General features: G+C 35.7%; 2 protein-coding genes and 1 long non-coding RNA gene across 4 annotated transcripts; 2 read left to right on the forward strand and 1 right to left on the reverse strand.

Moving 5' to 3' along the window:
- The first annotated feature begins 777 nt into the window (after positions 1 to 777).
- Positions 778 to 6305, forward strand: LOC141824728 (kinesin-like protein KIN-14R). Its single transcript, XM_074712057.1, has 16 exons — positions 778 to 793; positions 980 to 1551; positions 1627 to 1795; positions 1876 to 1931; positions 2007 to 2202; positions 2278 to 2354; positions 2448 to 2547; positions 2668 to 2775; positions 2853 to 3029; positions 3111 to 3396; positions 3482 to 3640; positions 3748 to 3963; positions 4050 to 4087; positions 4599 to 4762; positions 4871 to 4996; positions 5443 to 6305. Exons 1-16 carry the CDS (start codon positions 778 to 780, stop codon positions 6301 to 6303), a joined length of 3321 nt encoding a protein of 1106 aa, XP_074568158.1. The 3' UTR covers positions 6304 to 6305.
- On the reverse strand, positions 5900 to 6387 carry LOC141824731 (uncharacterized). The gene is made up of 3 exons (XR_012601450.1): positions 6271 to 6387; positions 6074 to 6193; positions 5900 to 6001 (listed from the first exon to the last, which is right to left on the reverse strand). It is a non-coding gene; the product is annotated as an uncharacterized LOC141824731 (long non-coding RNA).
- A 1841-nt stretch (positions 6388 to 8228) lies between these two features.
- On the forward strand, positions 8229 to 15735 carry LOC141824729 (CBL-interacting protein kinase 23-like). 2 transcript variants are annotated; one of them, XM_074712058.1, is made up of 14 exons: positions 8229 to 8676; positions 8974 to 9036; positions 9303 to 9374; positions 9482 to 9589; positions 9673 to 9753; positions 10057 to 10110; positions 10181 to 10306; positions 10411 to 10500; positions 10617 to 10736; positions 13983 to 14099; positions 14758 to 14874; positions 15111 to 15167; positions 15245 to 15319; positions 15428 to 15735. In XM_074712058.1, the coding sequence occupies exons 1-14, from the start codon at positions 8509 to 8511 to the stop codon at positions 15506 to 15508; spliced, it is 1329 nt and encodes a 442-aa protein (XP_074568159.1). In that variant the 5' UTR covers positions 8229 to 8508; the 3' UTR covers positions 15509 to 15735. The 2 variants fall into 2 exon arrangements, with proteins under 2 accessions (XP_074568159.1, XP_074568160.1); XM_074712059.1 differs by lacking the exons at positions 9482 to 9589; positions 9673 to 9753 and having other exon boundaries at positions 8230 to 8676.
- Positions 15736 to 17076: the final 1341 nt, after the last annotated feature.

Here is a 17076-nt window from a genome sequence, read left to right on the forward strand (position 1 = left end):
GCATAAGGATTAATTAAAGAGCCAAAAACACGTGACCGCATTAATATCCTAATCCTGCTTTAATTGCACCAATTAATTACAAACATCGTCCTCCTCTTACAGTATGTTTTCAAATTTCAAAATCAGGAAATATTGTTGCACTCCGATAGTGTACCTTTAACTATACCCTTTTGTTATTGGAAACTCAGTCTTGATGTGCCACGTGATATCCTCTGACTAAAGACGATTACAGCGGGTAGAAACTTGTGTAGGATAAAATCAAGAATAATTTACGTCTCGGTGTGAATTTTCAACGGTAAATACGTCCCGACATTTGTTTATACCGAACATATCATTGTAACAGCATGTCCGTGGGCCCCCACAAATTCTTCCAATAAAAAGAAAGGTAGAAAGACGGGAGCGATTCTACGGCTGTCGTTTTTTCGTTTCAAACGCTAACGGTCATTCTTTCTCCTCTCTCTCTCTAATCTCGTAGCTATTTTTAAGTTCGATCATTTTCGCGAAACCAAAAAGCTGCTTCTTTTATCGTTGTGACCTCGAACCAGTTCCCTCTTCTCCTCTTCAAAATATTTCGATCCTTTCGCTTCTTTAATTCGAAAGCCTTTGGTGGCATTGAAGCAGGGCTTCCTCGTGGATCCTCTCTTCGGCGAAGAAGTGTTCTTGCGGTGGGAGCGTTGGCTTCTTTTTCTTCTCGCTTTGCGATCAATAATACAGTTGTTTTATAGGATTTTATGGTGTTTAATTAGGAAGGTATAAAGATTTGGAGTAGCCGAGGCGATGGATGATGATACGAGTAAGCTCTCTACTTCCGCCTCGTCCTATTTTACTATGGTTGAATGATTCGTTGTGAGTTTAGGGTTTAGGGCTTAGGGTTTGTTGATCGGTCCATTGTCTGGTTTTATTGATCTTTTGGATCGGACTGGGCAACAATATTTTCCATTTTAAGCTTTGGGATTTTGGTTTCATGCAACCTTTGCAGGTGACCAGGGTTTTGAATTCAAACTGAGTTCTCCAGGTTACACTGCTAGCCCGATTTCCCCAGAAAATTCAAGCGAGGAAATCCAGGAAACTCCGGAATACATCAGAAGAACCAGAGCGAGAAAAAAGGCTGCGCCGGTTGAGCTATTCCTTGAAAAAGGCTTTGATGTTCTGAAAATGGAGTCAAGAATGGAAGAGAAATCTATAGAAGAAGGCATAAATTGTGATAAAGTAAGTGACTTTGAAGCCTCAATCGAGCTCGGAGTTATTCCTGATGTCCAGGAGAGATGGATGAGTATAAACGCCGGATGTCTAGATGAGTCTGTAGTTTGTGGCGATATTGTTTTTGAAGTGGACAAGTTTTATTCAGGAGGAGACACTATTAAAACTGATGCTCAGGTTGGTGATGGAAGCTGTGGAATATACCAATGTGCCCGATTTGGGAATTTCTCGTATCAATTTACTGAACTTGAGGCGGGAGATTATCTTGTTGACCTCCATTTTGCTGAGATTGTATTTACTGATGGCCCTGTAGGCATGAGGATTTTCGATGTCTTTATACAGAATGAAAAGGTGTGTGTAACATTCTCTGTATAGTTCTTCGATAACCCAATTGTGTTGATGCATAACCCAATTGTTTTTTCTCAGGTACTTGCTGGGTTAGATATATATGGTCAGGTTGGTTCAAACCAGCCTCTGATTTTGTTAGATTTGAGAGCTTCTGTGCTTTGTGATGAGGGATTATTGATCAGATTTGAAGGCATAATGGGACAGCCTATCGTGTCTGGGATCTCAGTTAGGCGAGATTCTTCTTCAGGTAGAGTTTGATGAGCTCTTCACGTAGAGTTTGTTCCTTCAATCAAATTATTTCTTAAAGGTGACAGTTACACATTTCAGGAAAGACTTTTCAGAGAATACAAGGTAAGCAGGCAGAAGTATCAAAGTTGGTAAAGGTAAGAGAAACCTTGGTGCTTGAAAAAAAAGTTTTTTATTGCTATCCAAGCTGAATCCAAGTGTTCAATTTCCAGGTGGATTGCGATCAATGTAGGAAATTCGAGAAAGAGTTTCAATTGCTGCTTAATGAGCATAGTGAGTGCAAACAAACTTTGGAGACTCTGAAAAAGGAGAAGGACCTTAAGAGTAGAGAATGCCATCAGGCATGGTTGTCACTGCAAGAGCTTCAGATGGAGTTAATGCAGAAGTCAATGCATGTTGGCTCCCTAGGTATTCTAGTTATTTGAAATTATGGACTTCGCTGAAGTGATTCCCATGAATATCATTTTTGTCTTCCTGTTGCAGCTTTTGCAATAGAGGGTCAAGTGAAGGAGAAGAGTAGGTGGTTTCTGTCCCTGGCTAACTTGAGTCAAAAATTTTATGTAATGCATTCTTTTATTAGTCTTTTGATTTCACTCTATAATTTTATCTGGTTTCATGTATTTAAGGGATTTAAGTCTATGTCGATATAACAGTTGTTGAAGCAAGAGCATGTCAAGCTAACAGGGAACGCATTAGAATTTAGGAGGTGCCTTGTAGATATTAGCCACATGACAACCACAGTCCAATCCATTTGTAAGTTTAATTTATCCAACACATATTTGTTTGGTTCTGTAATATTATTTGAAACTCTCTCTTTTTCTATTCATGAAACAAACAAATAAATTACTTGGTGTATTTGTTTCCTTGGATTAGTGGATCGTCATATCAAATTTGAAAAAGAGCATGAAGACCTCAAGCTCAGGTTTAATGAAGAGGCAAATGAAAGGAAAGAACTATACAACAAAATCATAGAACTGAAAGGTGAGTGTGTAGTTTGTATCACTATTATAGGTGATTGAAGGAGCAAAATGCATTTCTTAGATCGAATTGTTTCTCAGGAAACATAAGAGTCTTCTGCCGATGTCGTCCTCTTAACATGGAGGAAAAAGCCAGAGGGGATAGCTCGGTTATTGATTTTGGTTGTGCAAAAGATGGTGGGCTTATTGTCAAAGGCCATGTATCTTCCACTAAGCTCTTCAAATTTGATTCAGTCTTCAGCCCAGAGGAAGATCAAGGTAGTCACCAAACCTTTATCTGCTCATTCACCAAATTTCTTATGCACTAAATATTTCTTTCTGTATTCATGCCTGCCGCAGAAGCTGTTTTTAAGAAGACTGCACCCTTTGCAACATCAGTGTTGGATGGATATAATGTCTGCATATTTGCTTATGGGCAGACAGGGACAGGCAAAACATTCACAATGGAAGGAACTGAAGAAGCTCGTGGAGTCAATTACATGACTCTTGAAGAAATATTTCGAATAATCAGAGAAAGACAAGGACTTCATCATTACGAAGTCACTGTCAGTGTGTTAGAGGTCTACAATGAGCAGATACATGATTTGCTACTTTCAGGATCTGAGCCTGGTGTGGTGTCAAAGAAGTAAGCAGAAAACATAACTTATCCTTGGATTGCAAGATGATAGTAAATGTGTAACAATCTCGAAAATTTCTGCGCATTCATTTAGGCTAGAAGTAAAGCAAGTAGCCGAAGGAGTTCATGTTCCTGGACTGGTTGAGGCTCCTGTTACCAACATGAATGAGGCCTGGGAAGTCCTCCAAACTGGCAGCAAGGCAAGGGCAGTTGGCTCAACTAATGCAAATGAGCATAGCAGTCGATCACACTGGTTATCATTTTTGCCTTTTTCCAGATTTAAATTGACCTCTTTGTCATCTTGAATTATAAATGTAAGAAATTTTTCTAAATGTCAATTTTTGTTTTTGTTTATTTCAGCATTCACTGTGTGATGATTAAAGGAGAGAACCTAGTGAATGGAGAATGCACAAGAAGCAAGTTGTGGCTAATTGACCTTGCGGGTAGCGAGAGGGTGGCAAAAACAGATGCTCAAGGAGAGCGGCTGAAAGAAGCACAAAATATCAACAAATCCCTTTCTGCATTAGGAAATGTCATTTCAGCTCTTGCAACTAAAAGCCAACATATTCCTTTTAGGTTGTTGAAGAATTTCTCTTCCACGTTAGTGTTTTAACCTCTTTCTAGCTTTATAATCTGATATTTTTGAATGCTCACCTATGTAGGAACTCAAAGTTGACACACTTGCTGCAAGACTCCTTAGGTATTCTTCAGTTCTGTGTTATTTCTTTATTTCTTTATTATTTTATTGAGGTAAAAATCAAAAGAGCACTCATAATTATCAGAATCCAACAGAAAGCCTTACCGTTAAAAGGTAAAAAAAAAAGACACCTCCATCATATTTTTTATATCTAAAATACCCTTATTCAATAACACGTTAAAATAATTTTTTTTAAATTCAACTGGTCATAGATATCATACATAGATCACTTCTATATTAAAAATTTACCATCAACATTGTTTTAAAAAGGTTTAAATCATAGTAAAATTATTATAATAGCCACCAACTCTGTAGTAGAATGGTTACTACAATAATTTTAAAGTAATTTTGAATATGTTTAAATGATTTTAATCAAATTTAATATAATTTTGATCAAATTGATAAAAAAAAATTATATATATAAAAGTTTATTGTTTTGACTTTTACGATTCTAGGAACGTAACCTTTCCTTTTTTCTTTTTTTTTGGCATTACTGATGTAAGGAGTATATCAGGTGGAGACTCGAAGACTTTGATGTTTGTCCAGATTAGTCCTAACGAGGAAGACGTGGGTGAGACACTTTGTTCTCTTAACTTTGCAAGCAGAGTGAGAGGCATTGAACTTGGCCTTGCAAAGCGACAAGTCGATATGAGTGAAATGTCCAGATACAAACAAATGGTAAAGGAAACCATGTCTCTAAATACACTCATGTCATTGATTTCTAAGGAGCCCTCTTGTTTATTATCATTTCTATTTGAGTCTGAGAATCCCTGTTGCTGTTTCTAGTTAGGGAAGGTCAAGGAGGATATGAAGCAGAAAGAATCTCAAATGAAGAAAATGGATGAGACAATCCAATCTCTAGAAGTTAAGAACAAGGCAAAAGAGTTGATCAATATGAGTCTGCAAGAGAAAGTATGAATCTATGAACTTGTATTATTTTGGTTCTCTAAATACATTCTTAAAATTCTTTCAAAGTTTAGTTGATTATCTATCTTCAATCTAATTTCCTAACAAAATTGTAGATGTTTCCCAACAATTAAACTAGCAGGTCCATGGTAACCATATAACTAGGCAGCATTTTGCTAGCCAAAAACTGCAGATTGTTGTTGTCTGTATTACTGTATACACCCTCTCTAAAATTCTTCCAACAATCTAAATTGCTAACAGAAGTATTGGTGTTTCATATCGATTACGCTTGCAGATCCTTAGCCATCTAATCACTAGGTAGCATTTCCCAAACCAAAAAGTATTATTTACACAATAGATTTCTATCTTTCAGTTCTTGCAAGTATGATTATACAATTTGTGCTCATCGACAGAGAGATGTAAATGTGTTTGCTCATGACTTCCTTGTGCAGATTAAAGAGTTGGAATCACAGTTATTGATAGAAAGAAAGTTGGCGAGGCAGCATGTAGACAATAGAATTGCTGAAAATCATCAGCTGCAACAACAACAACTACAACAAAAACACAAGGAACAGGAAGAGAGCAGTTCATTGCCCAAAACTTTGTTTGCTACAACACACCCACAAATGGAGAAAACACACTGCCATGCCTCCGAACAAGTAATAGATAAAGAATTTGATAGTGTATTGAGGCCGTTCACTGAAAACAATAGCAACAAGCCTTTGCTATCAACTCCAAATGACAGCAACATTTTCAAGCATTTTCGCCAGTTTAAGGACAAGGAGAACAAGCCAGAGCTTCCTGAAGAGCCATTTCCTAGGAAGGCCAGTAGAGTATCCCTCTGTCCAACAGTTCGTGGCATACCTATCACTCCGGTGTCACGTCGGAATTCTCTCATTCCCTTTCCTGTGACAAAGCCAACACCTGCAACTCCACAGATGCTTACCAATCTCATGAATATCTCACCATCATTGCCAATGCAAGCCCGGACTATCTATGCCACTGATGATCCTACTGAAGGTGAAATTATTAACCAGGGAAGAAGCAATAAGAAGATAAACAGCATTCTAAGAAGAAGCCTACAGAAGAAGGTGATCATCAGGCCACAGTTGCCTCAGTCCATGAGAACAGGGGCTCCTCTTTCTGGAATCGATAAGCTACGACTCTCGGTAGGCCGCACCGGGAGGAAGTCAAGGAGAATGACTGCAGGTAAGGTTGGTGATGGTGATAGAGTAGTAATCCATCACAAACAGCAGAAAGAAAAGGAGAGAGGATGGAACCTTGGAGCAACTACTTCTAGGCACATTTTCTGATACACCGACTGATGCACCTCCTCCCTCCATCAGCTTATGATTTGGAGGGAAATTAACAAGTTTGTAAGTAAAGTTGATTCTGCTGTGTATGCAGCCTCAGCATCTGAAATTTACATTTGATGTAAACTTTGAACAAGTTGTTCTTCTTTAAGATTTGCTGTGTGCAGGTTGTTTTTCATTCAGATAAAACTCAATTCTGAGACAGCAAATTATTGATGGAATTCACAGATCTTGGAAAGACGAATCTTGAGAAAACATCCAATAGAACTTCAGTTTATGGCCATGATTGAAGGAATAAAATAACTTGACATTGACTTGTTGACACTGATACATTACAGTGACAAGATTGGACTTTACAGAAATAGATCTCCAACTTGATCAGAAATATCTAATATTCTTGTTTGAATATTGCCTTTTTCTGAAATGTTTGAGTTTCTAGCTAACAAAGTTGAATTCCTCGGTAGTTTCTTGCTTTTGTCAAACTAATAATTGAGTTTTTGGACATCACAACTACTTTTCATTATTGCAATAATGGAGCTCTTTTTTATTGCATTATTAGTTGTTACCTTCTCCAGATGGATGCATCATGCATGGAATGGAAGTCATTTGCAAATGATTTTAACAATAATCTATTATGCAACCTAGGATTTTTTTTTAAAAAAACTTATTTTCTCTCTCATTTATCTATCAAATAAATTTAAAATAATATATATATATATATATATATATTTAAAAATCGATCTTTAAAATATTCATCCTATTTAAAATACACTTTTTTTTCTTACCTGTGACACGATCAAACCAAAGTCTCATATTGAGTAGATGGAGAATAATTTTTTTATGAGTTTTAATAAAAATTATTTATATCTATAATTCTAATAATTATCTATTTAAAATAATTTTATTTTAATATTATTATATCAGTTACCATTACTATCAATATATAACAATTACTGTCATAGTTATTATAATATGTTCTTTATTATTTGATTAAAATATTGTAGCTATGGGGTTACGAGTTAAAGCAAATTAAGTTATAATAATTTTAAGTAATTTTGTTTAAATTAACAATAAATATTTGAATATAATAATCCGTAACTTTAACCAAATCTAAATAATTTCTCTTTACATAGTCTATAATTATTAATATTGTTAAAATTGATTATAAGAAATAGAATGAACTTCTAAAATAATGAGAGTTTAAATTTTATCTAACATACATTACACCTACAAAGTTTGAACATTTTATGATATTAGATTGTCCATCAAGATCATCTGTATTTCTCGATTTATCTTGATATAATCCCTTTTTAAAAATTAGTACTATCAAAATTCGATGAGATAAATTTTTAAAAATATAATGTCTTTTTTTTCTCTTTTAAATCTAAATCTAAATCTAAGTATCTAAACTTTTTCAATTGTCTCATCCAAAAAGGTGATTAATTTGATCTCATTAAAAGTTTTCATTGATTATCAAGATAGATTAAGAAGTATAAATAATATCTTCGAGACATAATTGAGTTAGTTAGTGTGAAATAAACTTGTTAAAGTGGACAAGGGTCATAGTAGTCGAGATAATGCACTCATCGTAGTAGTCAACTGTAACTTTCAGATTTATCTTCTTATAGATGGTTATGAGATCAATATGTGAGATTGCTGGATAGCGGATTTTATCGAACAGAAGTATAATAATGTATCACTTATAATTAGTATTTTAAGATTATCTTTTCACTTGTTAGTGCACCGTATCCCCGAATTTTGTTTTTATTTTTTTTCTCCATAAAGTAAGTAATAAAAAACCACCCAATTTTTACGTAAATTTCCAAACAAGACAAAATTTTAACTTGCATGATATGATGATACAGTGTTCCTTCTTCTTGACTTCTCCTTTTGGCTCCTTTCCATCGCTTTTCCCAATAAAAATCCCGTTTTTCTCGTCCCCTCCCATATCCATCCAAACTCCCCATCTTTCCTCTTCCACCCCTTCCCCTCCCGTAGCATGTCCGCCGGCGAGCAATCTCCCCACAGCTCGGCCAGACCTACTCGCGCGGCTGCGATGAACGTTGTCAAAGCGAAGTCGCAGGCGTGGCAGCCCTGTAACAAGAAGAGATCTTGACTTCAAGGGAGGCGGCGGGTTTGGGAATTTCCTGTTGCCGTCTGCCGCTGTTTTGGTGGGGGTTGAGTGGGAAAAGAAGGAGGGGAGGAATGACCTCGGCGGGGAGGACGAGGGTTGGGAAGTACGAGCTGGGCCGGACGCTTGGCGAGGGGACCTTCGCCAAGGTGAAGTTTGCCAAGAACGTGGAGACAGGGGAGGGTGTCGCCATCAAGATTCTCGACAAAGAAAAGATCTTGCGGCATAGGATGGTCGGTCAGGTCAGGAAAAATACGATTTTGCTGCGTACTTTTTCTTGATGACTTGCATGGACGTAAATTCTCTATATGCAACATGTAATCTTGGTTCTGTCTCCCTTTCTTCGACGAATCTTTTTCTTGTATTTTTCATGCTTGATAGAGTGGCTATTCACTGAATAGTTAGTAATGATACTTATCATCATATGATATTCTTACTGTTTTGGCTCTCCGAACTGATGTATTTGCTTTGGATACCATATTGGAAAGTTCCTAAGACCCTTGTAGATAAGCTAAACCATCTGTTGTTTTTCTATGCAGATAAAACGTGAGATCTCAACAATGAAACTGGTCAGACATCCGAATGTCATACGGATGTATGAGGTGAAGCAAAGCATTTGGATACAATTTTCACTTATGGCATTTATTTGGGAATCGCCTCTTCATTTAGTTGCTCTCTGATGACAAATATAGTTTGTCCAAATGTCTACCTAGAATTTTAATCTGTTTGTATTTACTGATGCAAAATTTCCTCAAATGGACCAGTCTTTCAAATGTTATATATAGTCTTTAATCCGAAATGTTCTACCTTCTTGCTCTTATATAATTAAGAGAGAGCTACTGTTGACTGCTCAAATCTTTTGTTGTAGGTGATGGCTAGCAAGACAAAGATATACATAGTTATGGAATTTGTGACTGGGGGCGAACTCTTCAGCAAGATTGTAAGAAAGAGTTATTCTAGCATGCAATTGTATTCTTAGGGAGAAAGCAGTGAAGGATATTCTTATCAGCTGTATGCTTTTGCTAATTTATAATTTTCTTGTACTAGGCTCGTAATGGAAAATTAAAGGAGGATGAAGCTAGAAAATACTTCCAACAACTAATTAATGCTGTAGATTATTGCCATAGTAGAGGTGTTTTCCATCGGGATCTTAAGGTTGAGTATCAATAGGGTGATTAATAAACAAAAAAATATGTTTTATTTAATTATGGTATCTTACTTAGAACTGATAATAACAGCCTGAGAATCTCTTGTTGGATGCCAATGGTACTCTTAAGATCACAGATTTTGGACTCAGCGCATTACCTCAGCAAGTTCATGTAAGTTTGTTATTTAAAATCAATGTAGTTTGTGTATGTTGTGTTTTACTATGAACTGTTACAAAGTTGACAGTTTGAGAGATGTCTTATTGTTGATTAAATTGTTCCCTACTTACAGACTATGCATGCATATTAGATAACCATTTATTTTTCTTTTGGAAAAAAGGTAATTATGCCTTTCTATTTGTTCATACTCACTTGTTGCAAGTAAATTGTTGAAGTGTGAGAAGGGATGATGTGGAGCAAATAATTGGAAAATGAATGAAATGGTGTCTTTTGAACCCTGTTACTTTTCCATTGTAGGAGGATGGAAAACTTTACACTACATGTGGTACTCCAAATTATGTTGCTCCTGAGGTATTTTTAGTGGATTCATTGCATCAGTATCATGGATCAGTTTTCTATGTATTTTATCTATTCTCCATAGGTTGTCAAGCACAAAGGTTATGATGGAGCCAAGGCAGATTTATGGTCATGTGGCGTAATCCTTTACATCCTCATGGCAGGCTTTTTACCTTTCGAAGATTCCAACCTAATGTCATTATACAAAAAGGTAAAATGCTGTATAACTATCTCAATTTTCAACGTTCTAGGTAAATAATGGTTCTGGTATTCTTTGGAACAAACTTACCTGTCTCTATTATGGAGTCCTCACAGATCTTCAAAGCTGACTTCTCCTGTCCGCCCTGGTTTTCAACAAATGCCAAGAAATTGATTCAGAGGATTTTAGATCCAGACCCTTTAACTGTGAGCTTTCTTTTTGTGCCTGAAAACTTGACCAGCTCGAGAAAATTGTTTGATTAATCTGAAACAAAGGTATTGCAAATATTGGGTGTGCCTGATATAGTACATATTCGTTGCAGCGCATAACAATTCAACAAGTCATTGAGAATGATTGGTTTAAGAAGGATTATCAGCCACCCCACTTTGAAACAGCTGATATTAATCTTGATGATCTAGATGCCATCTTCAATGAGTCAAGGGTAAATTTTTTTTCATTTTGATAATCCTATAGGTTCCAAGCTTATGATAGTCTTTGGATAATTGTTGTGGTAAATTTTAGAGGATGAAAAATGTATCTATTAATTATATTGATATGCTAAATGATGTGCATGGTCAGAGCTATCTAGTGTGCAACAGATGATTTTTCTACAATTATAGGTTTGCTTCAAGGGTTAGTTTTAAGTTTCATACTTTTAGGTGAGTACTAGATGAAGTCATCAATGATTTGAAAATAGACCTCCTTGATATACATTGTTTTCATTTGATATCATGCTAAGTGATTAGTTTATGAAGATTGATGATGCGGCAAGGAAGGAGAAATAATACAACAATCATAAAGGAGAAAAGTCAAATGTTTTGACTTATGTAGTGGTGGAATCTCCAAGGGTGATTAAAGAATAAAATTTTCATTTTCAAGGTGTTTGTTGGTTACCAAGAGTCATACTTAATGGAATGTTTGAAATACCTAAAGTCATATTAAATGCCTAGTTGAAGAGTTGTCCCAGGATGCTTTATAAATAAGAGTTCAAATGAAGGTACAAGGTACTAGAGCAATATACAAGTGATCTCTCAGAGTGAAGTTCTTCTCGGTATCTCTCTATCTCTTTTGGGTGGTAAGGTTTTTCTACTTTCAATTTGATTCTTACTCTATATCTCTTTGGATCTTGAGAGTATTTAGTCCCCTATTATCTTTTCCTTTAGATCTGAGTTTATGGTTTGCCTCAACATCAAATGGTATCAGAGCTCAATTATGGTTGATCGTTGTGCACAAAAATGCCTAAGCAATAATAGCACATCAGCGTGGTCTTTGTGAAGTGGTGCTGAATTGCGAAGACAAATTCAACAACTGAGCAATGAGTGGTGACATGATGAACTTCCTCAAATCATGAAAATGAGATCCAGAGGTTGAAGAGGATATTAATCATTTTCATGATAATTGTTTTGAACCATCTAGTGAGTCGGCTCATGTTCATGGTATTGGCAGACTTGGGATGCTAATTATGATTTTAGCATTTAAGGTTTTATTCCAAAATTTGAAAGTATGATTTATCTTGATGAATTTATTGATCGACTAAACACTTTGGAGCAAGTGTTTGACTATAGGAACATTCATGAAAATTGTAAGGTGAGGAACATAGCCATCAATATCAAGAAATATGCTTCCATTTGGTGGGATAATCTTACAAAGGCATAGAGAATGAAGGAAAACAGTGGATCAACAACATGGGACAAGACGGAGTTAAAGAAGTTTTTGCCAGCAACCTATAAGCAAGATGCATATCTTAAGTTCCACAATTTAGACAGCAAGCCAAATCTGTGGAAGAATATACAGCTGAATTTGACCATCTTATGTTTTGAAGCGATGTGGAAGAACTCGAGAAGCAAATCATTGCTTATTTTCTAGGCGCTTACATGTAGAACCATCAAATGTTGTGCAGCTACAGCCTTATCGGACTTCTATTCTTTCTGTCAAATTGACCTTCAAGGTTGAGAAGCAAGAAGATGAAGCCAAGTCTCACAACAATCGCTTTCAATTCAAAGGAGTTCTTTCAACCAGGTTGGTGTTATTCCCATGGAACCTCATGTATCGTCACAATTGATGTCTTTAAAGAAACCACAAAGCAACGAGGAAGTATTGCCATTAGAAACTAGCTTTCGTCAATGTTTTAAGTGAAATAATGATTGATGTATTACAGTGGATTGTTCAAATCAATATACCATCACCCTAATTGACGAAGCAACTAATCATGGAGAAGAACATGTTATCCAAACAAAGGTGGATATCATCTATGTAGGTCAAGGTGTAGAAACTAGCTCTCGTCAATGTTTTAAGTGAAATGATGATTGATGTATTACAGTGGATTGTTCAAATCAATATACCATCACCCTAATTGATGAAGAAACTAATCATGGAGAAGAACATGTTATCCAAACAAAGGTGAATATCATCTATGTAGGTCAAGGTGAGCTCCTTGTTTCCAAAAACTTGAGCATCCAACATATGGAGGATGATCCCTATTGGCTGCGCCATATTATTTTCCATACTCAGTGCACCTCTCATGGAAAGGTTTGTGACATCATCATCGATGAAGGAAGCTTTGAGGATGTTGCTTCAACCAGAATGGTGGAGAAGTTAAAGCTCCTGGGGGAGAATCATCCGTGCCTTGTAAACTCATTTGGCTAGATAAGAATGGAAAATCAAGGTAAGGTTCCCTTGTTCAATTCTCTATTGGTAACTAACACAAGATGCGGTCTATGGTGATATGGTTTTAAAGGGAAGTAAAAAAATTCTACCTTGCTCTTCTTCTTTTAGACGACAATGAATTAGGTACTAACCGCCCCCATTAAGTACAACCACTCTCAAAGAAATTTGTAGATTTTGTCTCTGTTGAGATAGCTCCTGTAGTTCCTCCCGTAAGGGATATTTAGCATTGCATTGACTTCTTTCCCTGCTCTTCTATTCTCAGCAAAGTTGTATATTGGATGAGTGTAGAAGAACATAGCTGCAAAGACAGGTGGAAAATATATTAGTAAGGGCCTATTCTGAGAGAGTATGAGCCCTTGCGTCATCCCAACCTTGCTTATTTATTGGAAAAGATGGTTCTTGATGCTTGTGCATTGATAATGGGGCTGTGAACAAAAATACTATTGGCTATCGTTTCCCAATTCCTTACCTTGATGATCTCTTAGATCAACTCCGTCTGCTGTGATCTTTTTCAAAAATTGACTTGCAAAGTGGATACCACCAATTTCGGCAAAAACAAGGGGATGAATGAAAGACAACATCCAAGACACATGATGGACTTTATGAACGGATGGTGATGTTGTAAGAGCCAAGCATGTTCATTATCATTCATCAATGAGATGACTAGAAAGATATCATTAATAGGTAAAATGTGGGTGAAACAGGGAGGAGTTTTATCTTTTTGCAACCCTTTGGCTAAAAGGGAAGTTTTCCATGTACAATTTATTCTATAAATCTAAGTATTCGGGTGTTAGGAAAAGAAAGCAATTTGTAAAAATGAGAATGCTAAGATTCATGTATAGTTACTAGAAATAAAAAAATTAAGTAAAACACTATTCAGGAGCAATAAATGGAATATGATTGAGTAAAAAGTGACAATTTTCATAACATTATTGATGATACAGTCTTACATAAGTTCAAATTAAAACTTAAGATCCATATATCTGATCTCAAATAATTCTATAATTACTTATTTGTGCAGGAGCTATCGGAAATGGTTATTGAGAAACGAGAAGAAAAGCCAGTTGTAATGAATGCCTTTGAACTCATATCTAAATCTCAGGGTTTTAACCTTAGCACACTTTTCGAGAAGCAAATGGTGAGTAATTCCAGAATAATTGTTCATCCAATGTATTTATAAAAGCTGAGAATTTGTTCCTGATTAGGAAGACATTATTGTTGCTCACCCTTTGTTCCGTAGCCAGAGCATCTTGTATTTCGTAGAAATTGTGGGTAATATAGTCCTTATGCAGGGGCTAACCTATCCAACTTTCCAACATCAAAATACATTTAAGGTGTGGATGATTATAATAAAGGATTCCCAACATATCATAAGATTTATGTTCTTGAAAATCCGCACTTCTCCAAATCCAAAAAAATAGCCAGGATTCTAGAATTATTTATGCATATTACTTCAGGTTGATCTATATCATACTCTATTCTCATAAGATAATAATGCACTTTGTAGGTTGTCACATTTCTTCAAAACTAGTTTTATAAGCCAACATATGCTAGATCTCATCTTAATTGACCAATGCATTTGTTTGCCATAAAGTTGCCCCTTTATATAGTTTTACATAGTACATACTATTTCTTTATTCCAAGAATGCCGTTTGCTTTGCGTAAATCATGTAAAATATGGAGACAGGTTCTCAGCTCCCTCTTTCCTTTACCTCTGTTTTACAGTGTCAATTTGGTATACTTATGATTATCAGATAACTGATAGTATTATTACCGATGCAAACCTTCATTGTTAGGGCTGTGTGGGGCGCGAAATAAGATTTACGTCAAAGCTCCCTGCAGATGAGATACTTTCGAAAATTGAATCAGCAGCAAAACCTCTGGGATTTAGTGTCAAGAAACAGAATTACAAGGTTTGTTCTGTTCCTCCTTTCTGTCTATCTCTTTGTTTCATTTTGTGGGACCTTTGTGTTCGGAGAAACAACTTTAGTTAGTACAAAATTATAACCTATCCTTCATCATATGGTCGTAACTATAGTTGGTTCTTCCATCGGTTCATTCCCTTGCTCTTGGTGTCGCGGCAGCGATGTAGTGTTTTATTGTTGTTTCTTACAAAGGTTGTTATCAACATTTTTATCTTGTATCTCAGATAAAGCTTGAAGGAGAAAAACCTGGGAGGAAAGGGCATTTAGCTATCGCGACCGAAGTAAGGGAGTTGAAAGCTGATGTATCAATCTTCTTTGAGATTATGTATCGAGAAACTAAAATGTGTGCCTCTCCAAGGTTTTTGAAGTAGCACCCTCATTGCATATGGTGGAACTTCGCAAGTCAAACGGAGACACATTCGAGTTTCACAAGGTGAAGTGCAATATGCCCATGAATCACTAGTTTGCCCATTTCGATTAGATCAGAAACCTTTGCTTCATTCTAAACACCTTTGTTCTTCTGTTCTTAACACAATTCCAGTTTTATGAAACCGTCACGATGGGCCTGAAGGATATCATCTCGAAGACGCATGTGGAAACTAGTGGATCCAGGAGGACTTAAACCCTCAAGTTGAGACAATGTGTTTGTCATACATAGTGCAATATCGACGAGTCTTTGTTCTTTCTTTTCGTTACCTCGTAGAAACAGGCAAAGGGAAACGAAGATGTTCTTGGCCCGTGCCACTCTTTCGCGAACCCGATCATGATGTGCATTTGGGATACATAAACCAACTTTGAGATCCATAGCTTGCATTGATGTGTAGTAGTTGTTGTTGTTCATTTCTTTCACTATTGAAGTGGAAGTGTGTTTCTTCTTGAGGGTCCAAAGGCACAAGTTCCATTAAAATTACCATAAAGAGGTACAACTAATATTAAACATGTCACTAAAAATATTTGTAATGATAAAATTATAAATTATATGTGATAAAAAATTATTAAGGGTCTAGCATGTGTCTTTTTTTAAATCCTAAATGGATTAATGTTTTTCATTGATCAAATATTTAAACTAAGTACTTTAATTAGTTCTACACAATTTCTTTATAATAAAATATTCACAAACGAATCTGAATCGCTGATTTTACTTGTCCAACGGACGTGAGACAGCGCAAGCGTGGGTGACGCAAGCGGCGACGTCAGCGTTCAACACGGTCAGCGCCGCTTCCCGCCGGAGAGGGTGGCGCCCGGCGTTCGGCGGAGGCAGCGCCGCCTCGTCGGGACCACTCTTGTTCCTCCTCAGTCGTCCTTTCCTACTCTTATTTTTAATTTAATTATTTTATCATATTTGTGGATTTTTTTTAAAAAAAATATTTCCACTTAAAATAACAATCATTGAATCTTTCCTCGGGACTTCTGCAATATATTTGGAAAAATAAAATACAAGTGCTTCCTTTACTTTCACTAGTTCATCTATACTATAAGTAAATTAAAAGCACAATGTACATTGAAAAGTTGATCTCCTTCCATTGAGCCCATCATGTTCTTACTAAATTAGGCTCCCTCCCTGCCTTTTGTACACAAAAGTAGTCTGCGTAGCGTAGACAGTAGATGTATGACATTTTTAATGTAACAGTCAAGAATTGAATCTCATAGGAATTCATAATATGCTATTCGCCCCATCATACGTCTCCTATCTATGTACTTGAATTTTACCTCTTAATACTAGTGAGTCCGATTCTAAAGGATCGCTGATGTGGTGGATCTATATATTTTTTTTAATCATGTACACTAAAATAGCAACGTTGTTACAATTAATCTTTCATTAATCTACTAGTTATACAATATTATTAAATAATTACATTTTGTATAATGACTCATTATGGGTTCTTATTACACTATAAATATTTAATTTATTTAAAATAAGATAATAATTATAAAATGATATTATTTATCAAGGGAATATTCTTTAATATATAAATAACCAATAGAACCATAAATAGGTTTATATATATATATATATATATATAACACTATATTATTTTTAAAAAATAATAAAATTATTAATATATATTAAAGTTCTCACTAGAAGTAAAAAAATGCCTTAATATAATAAAACTTGAAAATGATAATAGTTGGTAATGTATGTTAACATAAAAAAAAACTAATCATAAATATTCTAGCATTATACTAAAA

Source organism: Curcuma longa, chromosome 3, assembly GCF_044706935.1.
Source record: "Curcuma longa cultivar G26 ecotype Majalengka, Jawa Barat chromosome 3, ITB_CL_G26_1.1, whole genome shotgun sequence".
NCBI lineage: Eukaryota > Viridiplantae > Streptophyta > Magnoliopsida > Zingiberales > Zingiberaceae > Curcuma > Curcuma longa.

Excerpts from the sequence above, each read along its gene's own strand:
- LOC141824728 (XM_074712057.1), top strand. Across the intron at positions 2,548-2,667 it reads AACCACAGTCCAATCCATTT|TGGATCGTCATATCAAATTT; the intron begins GTAAGTTTAATT and ends TCCTTGGATTAG. Across the intron at positions 4,088-4,598 it reads CTTGCTGCAAGACTCCTTAG|GTGGAGACTCGAAGACTTTG; the intron begins GTATTCTTCAGT and ends GGAGTATATCAG.
- LOC141824729 (XM_074712058.1), top strand. The coding sequence starts at position 8,509 with ATGACCTCGGCGGGGAGGACGAGGGTTGGGAAGTACGAGCTGGGCCGG. Across the intron at positions 10,111-10,180 it reads CAAATTATGTTGCTCCTGAG|GTTGTCAAGCACAAAGGTTA; the intron begins GTATTTTTAGTG and ends TATTCTCCATAG. Across the intron at positions 14,875-15,110 it reads TCAAGAAACAGAATTACAAG|ATAAAGCTTGAAGGAGAAAA; the intron begins GTTTGTTCTGTT and ends CTTGTATCTCAG.